The 17,760-nt window shown below is 35.1% G+C and overlaps 2 protein-coding genes across 11 annotated transcripts; one reads left to right on the top strand and one right to left on the bottom strand.

Annotated features, from left to right (window-relative positions):
* The first annotated feature begins 242 nt into the window (after positions 1 to 242).
* LOC117930900 (phosphatidylinositol 4-kinase gamma 5-like) lies at positions 243 to 6,449 on the top strand. Of its 6 annotated transcripts, XR_004653949.1 has the most exons (5): positions 260 to 435; positions 984 to 1,102; positions 2,154 to 4,444; positions 5,214 to 5,308; positions 5,932 to 6,350. XR_004653949.1 is itself a non-coding variant. In XM_034851683.1 (3 exons), the coding sequence occupies exon 3, from the start codon at positions 2,305 to 2,307 to the stop codon at positions 4,282 to 4,284; it is 1,980 nt and encodes a 659-aa protein (XP_034707574.1). In that variant the 5' UTR covers positions 260 to 435; positions 984 to 1,102; positions 2,154 to 2,304; the 3' UTR covers positions 4,285 to 4,601. The 6 variants fall into 6 exon arrangements, 2 of the variants coding, with proteins under 2 accessions (XP_034707574.1, XP_034707575.1); XR_004653952.1 differs by lacking the exon at positions 2,154 to 4,444 and having other exon boundaries at positions 243 to 435; positions 5,932 to 6,449; XR_004653951.1 differs by lacking the exon at positions 5,214 to 5,308 and having other exon boundaries at positions 5,928 to 6,350.
* A 125-nt stretch (positions 6,450 to 6,574) lies between these two features.
* On the bottom strand, positions 6,575 to 15,242 carry LOC117930902 (calcium/calmodulin-regulated receptor-like kinase 2). 5 transcript variants are annotated; one of them, XM_034851689.1, is made up of 9 exons: positions 14,958 to 15,241; positions 12,936 to 13,034; positions 12,447 to 12,833; positions 9,595 to 9,748; positions 8,129 to 8,255; positions 7,840 to 7,925; positions 7,689 to 7,760; positions 7,170 to 7,373; positions 6,575 to 7,069 (listed from the first exon to the last, which is right to left on the bottom strand). In XM_034851689.1, the coding sequence occupies exons 3-9, from the start codon at positions 12,773 to 12,775 to the stop codon at positions 6,767 to 6,769; spliced, it is 1,275 nt and encodes a 424-aa protein (XP_034707580.1). In that variant the 5' UTR covers positions 12,776 to 12,833; positions 12,936 to 13,034; positions 14,958 to 15,241; the 3' UTR covers positions 6,575 to 6,766. The 5 variants fall into 5 exon arrangements, with proteins under 5 accessions (XP_034707580.1, XP_034707579.1, XP_034707576.1 ...); XM_034851688.1 differs by having other exon boundaries at positions 14,953 to 15,241; XM_034851685.1 differs by lacking the exon at positions 12,936 to 13,034 and having other exon boundaries at positions 12,447 to 12,683; positions 14,958 to 15,242.
* Positions 15,243 to 17,760: the final 2,518 nt, after the last annotated feature.

The following is a 17,760-nucleotide window of genomic DNA, read 5'->3' on the forward strand; positions in this document are numbered from 1 at the left end:
CTCTGTTGTCCACATCTTGACATCCAGATGAGCCCACCCGAATCCGTGAGATTCCCAGCGGGTCAATAAATCCAACGGTCCACGACTCACACTTTACAATAGGACAAAGACAAACCTGCACAACACCATCACGATCTCCCCATGGTTGCCTCCCATCGACGGCCCCATCTCATACCACGTGGCAAGATATCATAAAACCGTGGCCTACCTTTATTAAATTATTTTTAAATGAAAACTCCATCTGCGGCTTCTCTTGAAAGGAAGTTAGAAAAGCTCGAAAGCGGGAGAGGGAGGGGACAACTGATAGAGACGGAGAGGGATCTGGGGTCTGTGCCATCATAGCCGTCGATTCGTTTGACATCCCGAATTACGGCCGCCGGTTCTCGATTTCCCGTCATCTCCCCGCCTCTCCGTCTTCCGTTTCTTGATCTCTCAGTTAAGTTTTTACAGGCTTCTTTCATTGTCGCGTCCGTTTGGTTGCTGAGAAAGCGTGGGAAAAGAAAAAGGAAAGATAGTTCGATACGAATTCTGAATCAAATTTTAGTTTGTTCTTTTCTTAACAACCTAATGTCTTATAATTGTCTAAAAACTGTGTACACCTTGCAGAATTTGATTTTATGTAGAAATGTTATGATTCGTATTTTTTCTTTTTATATTTTGTTATTTTATTTTATTTTATTTTTGCATTTTCTGATGGTCACGAGGTTGAGTTTTGATCCGATCTTTCTCTGTTGGCATTTATCTAAACATGGCATCCCAGGAACAAATTTTTTTCTCATTTTTTATTTCATAACTTTTTGTTCAAAATTTTGGACATAAATCCTACTATTGAAATGTGCAGTGATGATTCTTTGGGGAATAAATTTAGTTTCTATGAAATGAATTTCAGATAACAAAAGAATCAAAATATACTTTAAAGATTTTTCTAGTGTCTTTTAGTTTTGTTTCCTGTGGAGATTGACAAAATATTCCTCAATTTCCAGGTTGTGATGCTAAAAGATTAACAAAATATTTCTTTAAGTCTCCATGATGCCAAAGAATGTGTGGGCGATTCCTAGGACTGATGCTTGGTCATTGTTAGCTCTTGCAGAAGCCTGAAAAGGTGAGTCTGTCCAATTAAGATCCAATTCCTAGAATTTGATTTCGGTTTGTGATTAACTTATGATAAATTTTGGCGACCTATGAAATAGTTTTTAGTATTTTTACCTTTCTTTCATTTTTGTTCCCAATTTGTTCAGCTTTAGTTGCTTGTGAGATAATATGATTTTATGGTTAAGAAATGAGGAAATCGAATTTATAAATTTCAGGCTCAGGTAGGACTTCTTGTTAGATGGTTAATTTTTTGTTGGAGGGGATGTCTTTTGGTGATTTGGATTGTTTGTTTAAGGCCTGTTAAGTTCTTTCTGTGGCTTCCTTTGTGAATCTTTATCCATCGTGACTCTAGCATGGTTATGTATTTGCCAACTGGCTATTTGAATTGAGTTGCAGGTAAATTGAAATAGATTTTTCTTTCCCACTAATTTATTTCAAAATTAGGAATTTCTGAGATTTTTTTTTTTTTTTAAAATTTTATTATCAGTTATATAGAAGTGTTAAGAAAAAAAATATTTTCTCAAAGTTACAGGGAGTTTGGAAATTTTGAAGTGAATGAATAAAAAAATTGAAGTTGACTGTTTGGTGAACCATGGTTGGAAATTCTACAATTCAGAGCATTTGGATTCATGAAAGACTGATTTTCTTGGTGTTATCCAAGGTTGCTCCAATATGAAAACCCATTAATTCTCTTTATGTCTGTACAAGTTATGCCTTCTGTTATGCTGTGAACATTGCATGGTTGATTAACAATCTGTTTTTTTTGCAGAAAAAAAAAATTGTTTCTCTTAGAATTGCTCAAGGAATATATGATATTTGTCAAATAAGGACGCCAGTATTTAAACACTTTTCATTTCCTTGCTGAATTGTCATCTTAGTTCCTGCAAACAAGGGATGTTATTGGTTGCCTTATCCTGCTTGTTTCAGGGATATAACAGTTTATATCCGTTTTTTAAATTTTGTTTATCCATGTTTATTTCTTGTTCTTTTTGTGAATCACTTTTTTTTTATGAGATAATTTATCTGATTTTGATTTCTTTAATTTTACCGAGCTCTGTCAGGTAGCTGCCAATGTAGCAATTTAACTAAGTTCCGTAGTCTGCTTCATAGTGATTATCTATTTCAATGTGGGCATCACAGAAAATTCAAATTCCAATGCGTTGGTTATGATTGTTTGGGACATAAAACTCTCTCCTTCAAACATACTGGTATATGAGTTTGGGAGAGGGAAGCCCTTTGCTGCTGCCACCACTTCTGCCTCTGCCTCTGCCTGTGCGCCTTTTCCTTACCATGTCTCGTGATCTGGACAGCCCTTTACAAACTCAGATGGCAGTTGCAACCATCAAAGGAACCAGTTGTGATTGCCTTGAAAATAAGAGGATGGAAAGAAAACCTTCTGCAAGAAGACGTGTTTTTGTTCAAACTGAAACTGGCAGTGTGTTGGGCATAGAGTTAGACAGGAGTGACAATGCATATACAGTGAAGAAGAGATTGCAGCTTGCCCTCAATGTCCCAACTGAAGAAAGCTCATTGACATATGGGGATACAGTATTAAAGAATGATCTAAGTGCTGTTAGACATGATTCTCCACTTCTTCTTACAAGGAAATTCTTGCACAGAAGCTCATCTACGCCGTGTCTCTCACCCACTGGTCGGGATCTTCAGCAGAGAGATCAGAGTGGTCCAATTGAGATATTGGGGTGCTCAAATTACTTTGCTCCAACAAAGTTATTGGTGAAGGACATTGTGAAGGCAATAGAGAATGGTATTGATCCAATTCCTGTTTGTAGTGGGCTTGGAGGTTCATACTATTTTAGAAATTGTAATGGTGAGAATGTTGCCATTGTGAAGCCAACAGATGAGGAGCCTTTTGCCCCAAACAACCCAAAGGGTTGGGTGGGGAAAACCCTTGGGCAACCAGGCCTGAAACGTTCAGTGAGGGTTGGGGAGACAGGTTTTAGAGAAGTGGCAGCTTATCTTCTTGACTATGATCATTTTTCCAATGTGCCATCTACTGCCCTCGTAAAGATTACACACTCAATTTTCAATGTCAATGATAGAGTGAATGGAAATATGAATCAAAATGGGAAGCAGGTCAGCAAGATTGCCTCATTGCAGCAGTTCATCCCGCATGATTTTGATGCTAGTGATCATGGTACTTCTAGCTTCACTGTTTCTGCTGTACATAGGATTGGGATTTTAGATATTCGGATTTTAAACACAGACAGGCATGCAGGAAACCTTTTAGTCAGGAAGCTTGACGGGTTTGAGAGGTTTGGTCAGGTGGAGCTTGTTCCTATTGACCATGGGCTTTGTCTTCCAGAAAGCTTAGAGGATCCATACTTTGAGTGGATCCATTGGCCACAGGCATCTATTCCTTTCTCTGAGGACGAGCTAGAATATATTGATAATCTTGACCCTATTCATGATTCTGATATGCTGCGAATGGAGTTGCCCATGATTCGAGAGGCATGCCTCCGAGTTTTGGTTCTTTGCACCACTTTCCTTAAGGAAGCAGCAGCATTTGGTCTATGTCTTGCTGAGATTGGTGAAATGATGAGTAGGGAGTTTCAGGCCCATAAGGGGGATCCAAGTGAGCTTGAGGTTATATGCATTGAGGCACGAAGGCAGTTAGAGGAGATGGAGGTGTTGGCTTTGGAAAGGAAAGTAAGAGAAGAGGAGTTTCAGTTTGATATGGATTGTGAAGATGAGGAATTTGATTTGATCCCTAGTAAGGAAGAGAAATTGGTGACTAAAACTACCTCTCATTTTGGGTTCACAAGTGCTAATGGGCGAAATCCACTTTCTAAGTTGGAGGAGAATGTTGAGGAGGAGGCAGCAGCAGAGATTGAGGGGAATGGCATGCTCTCCCAAGTGGAGAGGAGCCAGGTTCCAAGTGCTTTGAAGTTGTCCTTGTCACTGGAAAACACAAAGGTTGGTAAGAAGACTTGGCAACACCAGGGTGCAATGTTAAAAGATGGTTGCTTGGCTGGTCCATCTTCTGGAAACTGGAGTGTCAATGAGCAGTTGCCTGCAAGCACTAGTTTTGAGCTGACAGATATCAATGGAGAGGATTGGACACAGTTCCTTGAAATTTTCCAGAAGTTGCTGTGCCCTGCTTTTGCTACTCGTAAATCTACAAGTTTAGTTCAGAGGCAAAGGCAGAGGCTTGGAACTTCATGCCAGTTTTGAGAAGATAGCTATCAGATATAGAATGTGAAGTCCAAAGAAGAATAATGGGGTTGTATACCCTGGGGATTTTAGGTGTCCTAGGTTCCCATATGATGGGCAACATCTGGGAGTTGGAGCCTCTTTTTTACGTAGTCATATTGTGAAATAGTAAGCTAAGAAGGTGAGAACTGTGGCTTTTTTTCTTTTCTTTTCTTTATTTCTTTTTATTTTTCTTCCACTCCTTGTTCAATGTTTAGACAATAGAAGCAAATGGAAAAGGAGATCTTGGCGTATATAATGTTAGTGATGCAAAATATATGAGCTTGTTTTCAGTTATATTTCCAGTTTTATTACATTCTGATCAACAGTACTAAAATTCTCTACTTTGTTGGTCTTCAGAAATCTACGCTGTTATTGTTTTGATATTTAGTGTCTTGAAGCATGCTGGTTTTTCTCTGGCCAGAGTTCTCAATATTAGCATATGAAAGACAACAGTCTGTCTAATCTTCAGCTAGAAAGAGTTTTTTGCTATGTTTTCTGAAAAGATCTAGTTTCTGAATCCGGATTTCTTGGATAGTTGTACGCTGAGTACTTTGTTTTTCTTAAACTCAACTTACATCCTGAACTGATAGCAGTTCTCTACATATCCTTTATATTCACTTTATATTGATTGTTACAAAGAATTCTAATGATTTCTTGATAACGCATAAGGATTGTCAAAACTGAAGTGTTGACAAGTGATTCTGTTAGGAGCCACTATGAGAAGGATTTTCACTTGAAGACTAGGAGAGTTGGAACTCATATATGCTGAAACAATAGTTAAACTTAGCCATGCTGAGACAGTAGTGAACTTCCTCTCTAAGTCGTTATAAATTTGGTTGATCACATTTTTCCATTTTATTCTCTTTCAGTTCTTATGGATGAACTAATTTCATTTGGTGGCAAATTAGGGTTGGAGGGCTAGCAGTTTGTCCCATCTGGTCAGGTCGAGTTGGTGATGATAAAGGATGGCAGTGAGATGGTGATGCTAAAGGATAGCAGTGAGGTAATGGCGGTGTGAGGGCCACTACCCTTAACAATTTTAATCAAAACCTTACTGCAAACTACAATTAATTATGGTAGAGATCATTATCAGGTACAAATGAGTTTAGAGAAATGAATTATTGGAAAGAAGACTTTTGAGACTTTGCAATCAAACACCGACCATACAGTCAGCTTTTTTCTATTAAATATAGGCGGCTGTGATTATGTATCTGTTGTTTTGAAATGTTTGCAGGTTTAGTTGAGGTGTCATTGTCGATATGTGGGTCTAAGTTTATCATTGCTGGTATGTCGTTTGCTGTGATGGAGGAAAGTTGCCTCAATGGATTGGAGTAACAAGAAAAACAAAAAAGTATTGGAGACATTGAGAGGGAATGCTAGCCATTATGTTGTTGACTTGGCATCTTTATCCCTTGTTGGCTCGTTTGAGAAACTTATTATTGCCCACTTGTTGATGTGTGTGGACCATTGCCTAAGGAACATGATTGGACAAAGATGACTAGTAGTGTTTATATGTTTTTGGGCTTGATTTTATTTATGTTTTTGTGTGAAATAGGAATGCCCGTTCGAAATTGTTTTATCTACTTGGCTGATTCTGATTTAACTAATGGAAAGTTGTGAAGACAGGTGAAAAAGCTGCAGAGACACCGAGGTGCTGTTTGGAGGAAAAGAAAGAAACATTACAGCAGCTGCAGCAGCTTGAGATAGGGAAGAATGAAAGTGAGAGAGACTTGCAAATACAGAAAACAGAGGTAGATGTCTCCTCCATCAACCCTGCAAGTATTCATTTTCACCCCTGGTAGGAGGCCCCATCACCCAGACTTCCTGCTGAGACTTCCAGCATTTATGGCAAATCATTATTATTATTTTCTTAGAGGCATTTGAGAACAATTTCTGTGATTAAGAGGGAAATCACCTTAAGTAGAATGCTTTTGGTTTTTGATTTCTATTTGAAGAAACCTGTGATGGAGGTCCTATAAACTTGCAATCATTGAGTTGTCTTATTCTTCCAAAATAATAAGCCATAGGTTTTTTCTTTTTGTTTAGGTTGTGGGCCAATTGAATTCCCAATTGGATTTCTGTCAAAACCCTAAACTGAACATGTAGGATTAAGATCAATGTTATATATAATAGTTACACACTCACTCGTCTTCCAATCTGTGTTCGATGGAGTTGCTATTTGTAATATGATGAGTGGCACAAGAGTCTTCAACCTGCAACACTGGAACAATAGAAGATACCATTGCTTTCATATCTTGAGTTCTGTATGTTCATCCTTACTGGTGAAAAATCCATGGCCATTTGAGCCCAGAGCGAGCCTGTGGGATTGATACTCAGAAAATTTTCCAATTCTTGTTTCATTTCTCTATATTTTGAGCATTATGTGCAACAATGTTGAGTAAAGCTAGAACTGAACTAGGAGGGATGAGTACAAAAGAAAGAAAATACAAACTGGTTGATGCTATTCAGTGGCTTTGTCCTTGAAGCTGGCTATCTCAAACAACTCAACTTGTTGATTCTCTATCCGGCTTACCATTCGTGAAAGATCACTGTCTGCCAAAGAAATGGTATGTTCTTTAGCAAAACGCCTTTGTTTTATCCTTGCTATAGCCAGTGAAACCTCTCCAATTGATGGGCGCTTCCTTGGTGTTTTGTGCAAGCATTTGTGTCCGATGCTGGCCAGTGTTCTTACTTCTTCGAGTTTACATTCTCCCACAAGTTGCTTATCAAGTATTTCATCAGCCCCATCTGGGCTCATAGCCGCCTTGAAAGAAACAGAAAAATGAAACGGGTTTCAAGATTAAAAAATTTCAGACTCTGTCCTATAGAAGAATAAAACCATTCATGGAGAGGAAAAAGCTTACAAGATTGACAAACTCCATTAGGTTTTGGTGTGGGTGGATTGCAGTAATGAGTTCAAAGATGATAACACCAAAACTGTAGATGTCACTTTTCATGGTGAACTTGTTAGAGGATATATAGGCAGGGTCTATGTAGCCATATGTACCTTTCAGGCCTGAGTTACGGCCATCAAAGACTTCTTCCTTTGACAGTCCAAAATCAGCAACCTGATTATATGAAAAAGGCGATGGTCAAATACATGTGTATAATCTAACCAGTAGTCATTGTCACTCTTCAGGTTGCCACCTTCCAAAAGTTTGATGAAATCTGATCCCCTTTTCCCAAAATAAATATGCCCAGATCACATCAAGACCCGATATTTGATTTTCTTTTTCTTGTTTCCCTGGCTTTATAGTGTTTTGGTGGAAAAGGAAAGACAATTGAGAACTGATATTTATATTTTTAATCTAAAGTTACTAATTCATCAAGCATTTCAAAAAGAAAATGAAATAAAAGAAACTAGAATCATGGAGCTGGGTTACCTTAGCTCTCATGGATTGGTCCAACAATATATTAGCAGACTTCAAATCCCGATGTATAACGGGTGGAACTGCCTGTTCCAAGAAAATGTCAAATGAAGGGGAAAAAATACACTTTTCTCCAAGGAAGAAAGAACTAAGTTAGCTTATATACCCCTTCGTGAAGATATTCGATTCCATGTGAAATATCAAGCGCAATTTGCAGCCTTTCCTCCCAACTCAAACCCTGTCCCTCTTCACCTGAGTGCAACAATACCACAATGATTCTTAATTTAAATCCCCACTGAGATAAACGTGCCTTTTCCACATCATAAAAATGAGGGTATGGATATTCAAACTAACCCTAGAAGAGTCAATTTCACAAGGATTTGATATCTCCTAGTCCATGGTTGCCACAAAGAATAGCAAATCAAGACAGATCATATATGTGTAGTCATACTTACTGTATAGAAGGTTTTCCAAGCTTCCATTACTCATGAATTCATAAATTAACATGTGTTGGCCTTTATCTACACAATATCCTATCAAATTCACAAGATTCCGGTGGTGCAGTCTACCTAGCAAAGATACCTGGAAAAACATTGGGTAAGTAAAATTCAACAGGCTAGGATTCTTCAGAAATCAATCAAAAGTCAAATTGTGTACTCTGTACTACCATGGAAGCGATTTCAGCACATTTCAAAGCAGGAATAAAAATTTTATTCCACCTTTGAAATTGCCCACATGAGGGCATGTGGGGACATTCCATGGAAACTAAAGCATTTGAAGATAGTTTATTTTGTGATAGGTCGTTAATGATGGTGTATGATCAGTTTCAAGAGAGCATGAAGTTATGCATTTCAAAATTTACAATCATTTATGATGATGGCTTCCATTTTCAGTAATGGTCTCGTCCACAATCATGGTTTTGCATAAAAAGACTACCCAGTGGAGCAACTCCTTAATATAAGTTAATTATATATCCTTTCTCCAAAATTTGGAAAGTCGACTTCTAAATGAAAAAAACGAACATGTAGTCCCTTCATAGACTTGGTTTCCATGTGTTATAAGGTTAACAGCCGTCAACATAATAAAAAACTCAATCAATACATAGCAAGTTAATAATTCACAACATTTCATGATTCCCTTCCAGAAAATGAAAATCAAATAGGATGTATAGACTTTTATCTTCAGTAAAGCAATAACTCATCCAGTAAGTTCCAAAGTGCAAAAAGAAATTCAGTTGTTTAAGTAGCCAGTCAAATTTTTGTTGAGTACAAATGCCCCCATGGTAGGAAATCCTACATGACTTATTAGGAGCAATCTTTTCTTTTATGAGGAGCTAGTGTCAATACCATAACAGTGTCAGGGTGTTTTTTTCTTTTTTTTAAAAAAATTATTTTATTTTTTATTTTTACTTTTTAATCAAAATGTTACATAAGAGGCACCAGTTCAATGCATGCCCTCTTACATATTCATTTTTGAATTATATTTATTCATTTGGTCAGTCATGTATGAATTTTACGAAATTTCTTAAATTTTACCAAAACTTCCAAAAACAATCTCAAATTCTCAATGTTTTTTGCATAAACTAATGGCTTTAATTTTCCTTTGGTTTTCCTTTTGAAATGACATAATTTTCTAATAAAATCTTAGCAACTCTTTTATTAAAACCCTCATTCCTGGACACCTCTGTTTGCCCACTCAACAAATGAAATTTCACAGATGACAAAGTCAGCACTGATTTTATATCCCCATATAACCCATTTGTGTTGTGGGTGATTTGATTCATTAGAAAACCTTCTGGATTTTCAAGCTCCATAATTAAAGAAATCAAAAGAATAAACATGACCTAATGAATGGGTAGAATAGTGTGAAGAAAGTTCTATTTCCTAGTTCCTACAACAGATGTTGCTGATCTGGCACTTACCTCAGTTTGAAACTCTTTCTCCCCCTGTTTTGAATTAGAAGCAAGCACCTTTACGGCTACAACTTCACCTGTAGCCATTGTAGCTTTATACACTGGTCCAAATGACCCCTGTCCCAAAATAGTTGTGAAATTGTGTGTTGCTTTTTGAATATCCCTGGAAAAACATAAGGCATTAGATAAAGTACTTATCATAGCATGTGAATCTGACAAAAAAAAAAAAAAAAAAACCCTCATTTTATGTCATGTCTTCTACTTCTGATATTGTCCTTGTTCCTGACAATTTTTATAAAACCCATATTACCTTTACTGTCATATATGATTATTCAGCTGTTCTTTGACTGCTCACTGCACAACCATGTGGTTTGAGCATGAGTAACCCATGTATTTAAATAAATAAAAAGATTATTTCAAAACTCCGTAAATTTTGAGGTGTGCGTGGCTGGGGGGGTAGGAGCCAGTCACCACAGTTTAACATGTGTCCAAGCATGACAAAAATGTCAGCATCTAACACATGTTTGACACAATTACAGCTTCTCTGTATAAGTGCCATATAGGTCCAAATAGTTTCTTCACAACTTCATTTGCTAATCCAGAGGACAAAGAAAGATCCACCTGTAATGACAAAAAGATCATTTTCTAAATAAAAACTGCAAATTTTTCATTGCAGCCCATTTAAGAAACTCCCAAAAAATAAAAAATAAAAAACCTTGACGAGAACTAGTCATATAATATGTAGACAAGTAGAAGAATGATGATCATACTCAGGTCTTTCTAGCCTAGGTTGCAGATTACTAGTGTTTGGAAGAGGGACAAGGGTATTGGAGTTCAAATCTTTAAAGGAACCTTTGGTGACTATGAATTTGAGGTGTGGATAAATTTTGAGGTCTGCATCTGTAATTCCTACATTGGCTGATTGGTGTAACTTATGCAAAGAGGGCAAGGAGTAATCCAATCACATCTGCCATATTGTGAGGTGAAACAAGCTTTTTGGACTCCAGGTTTTTCTGATTTAGTTTCTCCTCAGTTGTACCTTAATTCAGTGAAGGATTCACTTATCAGCTGGCATGGTAGCTTTGTCAAGAAGACGAAGAGGAAAATTTGGAAACTTGTGCTCCTTTGCCTGTTCTAGTGCCTTTCAGCACTTTTTGTATACTTTGTGTATGCGCCTATTCCAAGTGCTTTTTAATATATTTTGCCTTTTACCTATAAAAAAAATGAGTGTGAAACTAAAATATTGTTCTTTCCCACACAATTTAAATCTTCAAACATCCATGATAAGATTGCTTTTATGGGCACATATATGAATTCTAACCCAAATGTGAGCACTAGTGTAGTACAAGGGAATCAAGATCAAAGTTTTAGTTTCCTTCTATCAGGAAAATCAAATGGGGATATTAATAAGAGCTACAGATGTCAACTAACCCTTGTGTGATGTAGCTTTTAGCTTCTGGTTTTAGCCAGAAGCGGAAGCAGAAGCAGAGCTAGGAGTCATGACATCAAAAGGAGAATCTTAGACTATGAAGTTTCAATAAATATAAAATAGCTTCCTGCATAAGCAAAAAAATGGCTTCCACAAGTAGTAATGACATCATGAAGCTCCTTTTATAACCATAAGCAGTTCTACTAAAACCACCAAAACAAAAATTAAAGCTCTTGTTGAGCTTAAAACTGCTTTTGATTTCTAAAGTGTCCATCCAAATAACACCTAAGTAGTTCACTTTGCTTCCAAGGCTAAGAATCTCTGCTAGTTTTTCAATTTTGCAATTCTGTAAAGTAGTCAACATCAGGGCACATGCAGACAGAGCTGAGATGGTTCATTAATTCTGTTAGTGATGACCCATCAGAAATTAGCTGGAGCTCTTATTGTCATTTGGTTGACCTATTACCTACATTTTCAACATAAAAATGTGCATATGGGTTTGAAACTCAAGTCAAGTTTGAGTTAGGAATTGAATCTCAGGTCTTCAGTATAAAAAGATCAAATTGTCTTTTCGAAAATTTATCAATTGTCCCAAAAACTTACGCTATCACAAAGGTTTGATGATATATGAAGATAACTAATACTTAATACCCCACTGCATGTACAGGTTTGAAAATAGGCGAACAGATAAAAAAGGAAGATTGAACACAGTACTCCTAGAACCAAAGCTCTGATATTGTGTATACTGCTACTTGCATCAAAAGCTCAAGCTATTAGGGAAGGATAAAAAAATATATACCAAGCTTACCTTGTGATCGACATCACTTCACCAAACTTATTCAAAGGGAGATCAGATCAAAATAGGAATATGGTTGAGAACTTGAGATGAAACTCAAATGGGCCTGGATTCAATGTGAGGTGCTGCTGTTTTCAAAATGTTTGAGCAACATTTTGTATTTGTTAGTCCTAGTTCAGTCTATGATTTGCATGATAAAGATCCCGTGTCATCCATAAGCAACCTTTTTCTCTACATTTATTCAATGGTCTAAGATTTTTTTCAGCATCTAGGACTAGTAAAAGATGTGGCTTCCTGCGATATAACAATGACTGCCACTTCTCTAAAGTAAAATTAATACCCATATTGCCATCTTCATCAGTGCAATTATTACAAGGATTACTTAAAAATACATGGTAATTAACAAGATAAACTAGATGAATGAAAAACTGGTTACAGAAGGAAGCCTAACCGATGGCAGAAATTCTATATGCACAATTATCAAACTAAGCAAGCAAAATGCTTGATAACGCATCCTAGATGCCATAAGTATAGAAAGAAGTATCTGCAAAATGAAGATTCAGAAGCATATTAAAAAATTCAAGCTCCAAATGCTAATCTAAAGATAATAGCTTATTCAAGGCTTGGGATACATACTTGTAGGAGTATCTTGGTATGCCAGATGCTGAAGCAAGCTGATCTTTATCATGACGATGACTCCACCAAAAGAGATGAGAATCTTTGGCAGGGAACTCTGACCCTGGGATAGCTATAGAGTTGGAGACAGACGCACTAGAGTCAATGCTTGCATCTAGGCCATTAGTGCGTATAGGAAGAGCTGTTGAGCAACGCTCATTTGCACAACGTCGAAGATGAGAATGTTTTTTGTACCACCTTATGCCGCAAAATACAAGAGAAGCTATCAAAATTCCAATAGCCAGGCCAGCAGAGATGCCAATAGTAACCAAATCAGCTGAATTAACCATTCTTTGGTCTTATTGATTCAGACAATGAGAACATCTTGCAAGGTTAAAGTGCTGCAAGCTACAGTCATGGAATGAACACAAACATTACATAAACATAAAAAAAACCTTCTCAACAAAGAAATTATCAACATGGAAACTCAAATTAGAAATCACTATTTACCATCAATGTACAAGCGTCTGTATAATTTTTTTTTTTCCCTTCTGACTCATGTCAGCATTTGATAGTCAAAGGTTAAAACATCAGTAGCTACAACCACACCTATTGTAAAAAGAACAGCTTGTTTAATAGTAAAATCATGAATATGTGTTGGATAACTTCTCTACATAAATGAGAAATAGTGATTGGAGATGGTGGCTTTTAGGCTCTGTTTGGTTTTTGGAAGTACAAAATAAAGGAAAGAAAATGATTTTCTTATGTTTTGATAACATGAAAAAAAGGTATATAAAAAAAGATACTAAGGCTATTTATGGTTCTTGGAAAATTTGAGGGAGAATGTGATGAAAAGAAAATAGAAAGGAAAAGTAGAAAGAAAAAAAAATGAAAGGAAAATAAAAAATATATTTAAAGTCAATAAATAACTTTTATATTACTTCAAAGCCATTTCACTCTGTTTAACTCTTGTATATAAAGATTAAATAATTCCTTAGTACTATCCTAACACCAAACATAGCATAAGGAAATGAAAGAGGAAAGTACTAAAAAATTTTCCTCCCCATTTCCCATAAAGCAATGTGGAGAAAGTTTAGGGTAAATGCATTCCACAATAATTTAATTTTCCTTTCCTCAAATTTTTCATTCCTCAGTTTTTCTGTAGACAACCAAACAAGAGAAAATTTTTATAATTTTTCCTTCCAGTTTTCTTTCCTTCTATTTTTTTCTCTCTATCCTCTTTCCCTTAATCTTTATGGGAACCAAACAAATTCTGAAGCAAAAATTCTGCAAAATTCTTCAGGTTTCTAGTGATAAAAGCATATAGTTGATGTCATCTACCCTACGGACATGTTGGCAAGGAACATGGTTATTACACCATTGTTGGATGACATGAGCATATATATGAGAATATAGAAAATTGTCAATGTCTAGTACAAATGTGAAGTGGTAATTAAGTTTGTAATTACAGAGAAGTTTTTGGGATGAAGATAAAGATCCAAAAAATAACAAAATAAAATACAACTGGCTGTAGGTACCTATGAGCATTGGAAAACTATTATGGAAAAAAAACTGTACTTCTTCGAGTGTGAAATATGTAAGATTCTTCAATTAGAGAAACTACATCATCATTTTGCAAACAAGCAAAGGCAACTTTGATTAGGTAAACAAGCAAAACCAAACATGAGAAAATAATTTTCCTTAGCATTCTTTTTTTCTATTTTTCATACTTCTCCGGAACCAAACAGTGCATAAAATATTTCAGGTACCAAGGCATCAATTATTGGAAAACAGATCCATTGTTACAGATTAGAAAACACTAACCATCAAACAATAGGAGGTGATAGAGTACATTTTTGTTCTCCATTTGGCACACACCATTCAACTCCATACCCCATATTCAATTACATTAGTTTACTTTGAAATGTCTTTTTGAAGAAGATTTTACTCAGAAAACAGACATCACTGGGCAGGACAACACTTACAGAATTCGAGTTTTCAACCCTCATTCACAATCTGTTTCCCAAATTGCGAAACACAAATATAATATCCAAGAACTTTCTAAAATTTTCTCATAAAGTCCCGTGAAATGACTACAAATAATTGTAGGGGATTCCATAATTGTTTCATTTCCTAAAGAAATACCAAAAGCATCTAACTGTTCAATTGGAGAAGGATGTCTTAGAATTATTTTCTTTCAAACCACTTTCTTCTTGATTTGCCCTGCTTTTTCTTTCCAAAAATTATTGGCCTGAATGTTTCAATTGTATTACAGATACCCATCCAAGATTCACAATACCCATGGAAGCCCATATAGCATCAACAATCAAACCCACTCCAGTGATCAACATATCAGTCAATAACACCAAAAAGGGTGCCCTTAAAAACTCCAAAACAACATCACCCATAAAGCCAAACCCACAAAAACAACAACAAAACACCAAAAACCCAACACTCAGACCCATCAGGACAATACAAAATTTCTCAAAACCAGCAAAGACCCATGAAACTTAACCAAGATGCCTACCTTACCAGCCCAAAACCCAGGACTTCTCCGTCGGTTCATGCGTCCAAAACATCACAACCGTCTCCGCGGCGTGGCTGCGCATAGAGAAGAAAAGCCTCAAAAAAAGGGGTGAGCAGTTCATTCAAGGCTTCAAGCATCGCTTTGGAAAGAGAAAAATACAAATAAGTCTGTGTTGGAGGCTCTTTTTTGGATTGAAAAATAAACAGAAGCTGTGATGGTTGGATTGAATTGAATCCAAAAATTTTTACAAAATTATTTTTCTTAATATCCTCTCGTTGTCTGACTTACAAATTTGCTGACAATACCATATTTGTTTAACAAAAACTTATCACATCTCATGCTAAATACTTATTATTTACGTAATTAAAGATTAAAGAAAATATTAATCAGCCGAATTATTTGATGAAACCACTATTTCGAAATTATATTATGCATTTTAATGACATCAATAATTGATAATTTAATTAAGAGTTTTGGTTATGATGTCAAATTGTTATGAAAGAGTCTTAAAATTTTCATCTACATGTGGGGCAGGGTAGGGCCATCTGGTCATCTGGTCATCCGGCCATGGGACTTTGAGCCTTGAGGAATCCGCTTTTGCTTTGTGTGGTTTTGTTGATTTTTTCGATGCCTCATCCACCATTGCCATCATTGGACCATTTCCTACCCTAAAGTTGAGGTTGAAATCAAAGGACAAAAAAATTAAAATGAAATTGTGAAAATCCAATTTTGTACCCATATATTCTTGATTTGGTTTGTGGGTGGGGGAGGGCAAATTTTTATTCAACCCCTTTGCCCACAATAATTTGAAAAAAAAAAATATGATTTAGGTTTGGTGGGTTGAAATGGTCTGGGTCAAATACCTACTAATGTACATTTTTTTCTTTGGGTTATTTATGAACTCCATCTTGAGAGTGATTCAAAGTGTTTTTTAATGGTTTAGAAACATTCTTCTACAATTAAGTGGGTATTTGATGACTTTTCAAAAATCTACATAACAGTTTAAAATGATTCATGAATTTTTTAAATAATGATTTTTTATTATATAATATATTACAAAAAAAATATTATTAAATTTTTTTTTTGACTAATATTAAAATTCTGTGAAAAGGTTTGTTTTTTTATTTAATTTTAAATAAAATTTAAGACTAAATAATATTTAATAATATTAAATATTAAATTTTTATTTCTTATATTTTTATTAATTATTAAGAATACACACATTGTTTTTTATAGGAGAGGCCCTATGCCCCCCCAAGAAGAGTGGTTGATTCCATGATGAAAAGAGAAATTTGAGCGGAGCGGAGCCCATGAGTCATGAACTTGGGCCCCACTCGATAGATGTAGTCCAGCAGTATAGGTTGGTTTAGAAGGCCTGCTGGGCCCACTTAAATAGTGAAAGGGACTTTTGGCCTTTAGGACCTATATAGTTGACTTGTGCATAGTGAAAGGATAGAAGCTAAAAAAATTGTTATCTTAGGGCAACCTATCCTATATATATAGGGAGGAATAGTGAATCTAGAAAATTAGAATGTTCATTTTTTTTTTTTTTTTTTATGTTTTGAATTAAAATTTTTAATTATTTGGTGGCAAAGGGTAACAACATAGCCTGCAATTTGGTACAAAATTGTAAACGTATAAGCCAATTAAATATTTTCAAAAGAAACACTAATGATGGTTGTGAATGGAAATGAATTTGGATTAAGTGGGAGTGATGTGAAAAATTAGGATGGGTGGTCCGATTCTTCTTTTCTTTTGTAACTTCCTTTTTCTTTATGACTACATTAACATTGAGATTTTTTATTTGTCAATGTATAAATTTTTGAAAGGAAAAAGCCGAGATAATGTTATATATATATATATAACTTATTTTATATTTGATTAACAATAAAGTATAATGTTATTAGATTTATCCTAATTTATAGACTAGGATAAAAAGCACAAGCGCCGAAGAACCTATATGAAATTCAAAATTAAGTATTGAGACGAGATTTGACTCAAATTATTTATTTATTTTTTTAGGAAAGTTAATATTTATAGAGTTTATATTTTGGTATAACATAATAATTAATTAAGAAATCAATCGATACCCAAAATAATCATAGGTCAAAAGCAAGTCATGATAATAAATAAATAAACAAAATAAGAGTGAGAGCGTACCTTAGTAGCAGGTAATAAAGCACTATCATGGAAACAAGGTTAGTTCGAGTATAAAATTATCACATGCATATCAAAGAGCAAGACAAAGATCAAATAATATTCATTTAAGTATAGCAGTTGACAATCATAAAAGAAAACTCATATGTAGGATCCCCTCCAAAACCCAATTGATTTTGCATGAACTAATCCCACAAATTCCATTATTTTGAAATTATGAAAATCAAATTCATGCTTATTTAAAATCAAGAGAAAAAAAAAATTTTAAAATCAAAGAAAATTTGAGAAAAGTGCTTACGTGAAAGGAAATGTAGCAAGTTTATTTAAAAACATGATTTTTAGCGACTTAAAACCCTAATGAAGGATGAAAAGTGCTAAAATAAAAAAATGTTTGAAAAATGGAGTGAAATTAAAATTATTTGAAAGAAAACTAGAGTTTTGAAATTTATTTGAGAATTGAAGTCTTGGAAATTATTTGAAAATTGAAATTTTGAAAATTAAATTTAAGAATTAGAATTTTAGAAATTAAATTTGAAAGAAATTGGAATTTTGAAAATTATTTGAGAATTGGAGTTTTTAAAGTTAAGTTTAAGAATTAGAATTTTGGAAATTAAATTTGAAAGAAATTGGAATTTTGAAAATTATTTGAGA

The sequence above is a fragment of the Vitis riparia genome, chromosome 14, assembly GCF_004353265.1.
Source record: "Vitis riparia cultivar Riparia Gloire de Montpellier isolate 1030 chromosome 14, EGFV_Vit.rip_1.0, whole genome shotgun sequence".
Classification (NCBI taxonomy): domain Eukaryota; kingdom Viridiplantae; phylum Streptophyta; class Magnoliopsida; order Vitales; family Vitaceae; genus Vitis; species Vitis riparia.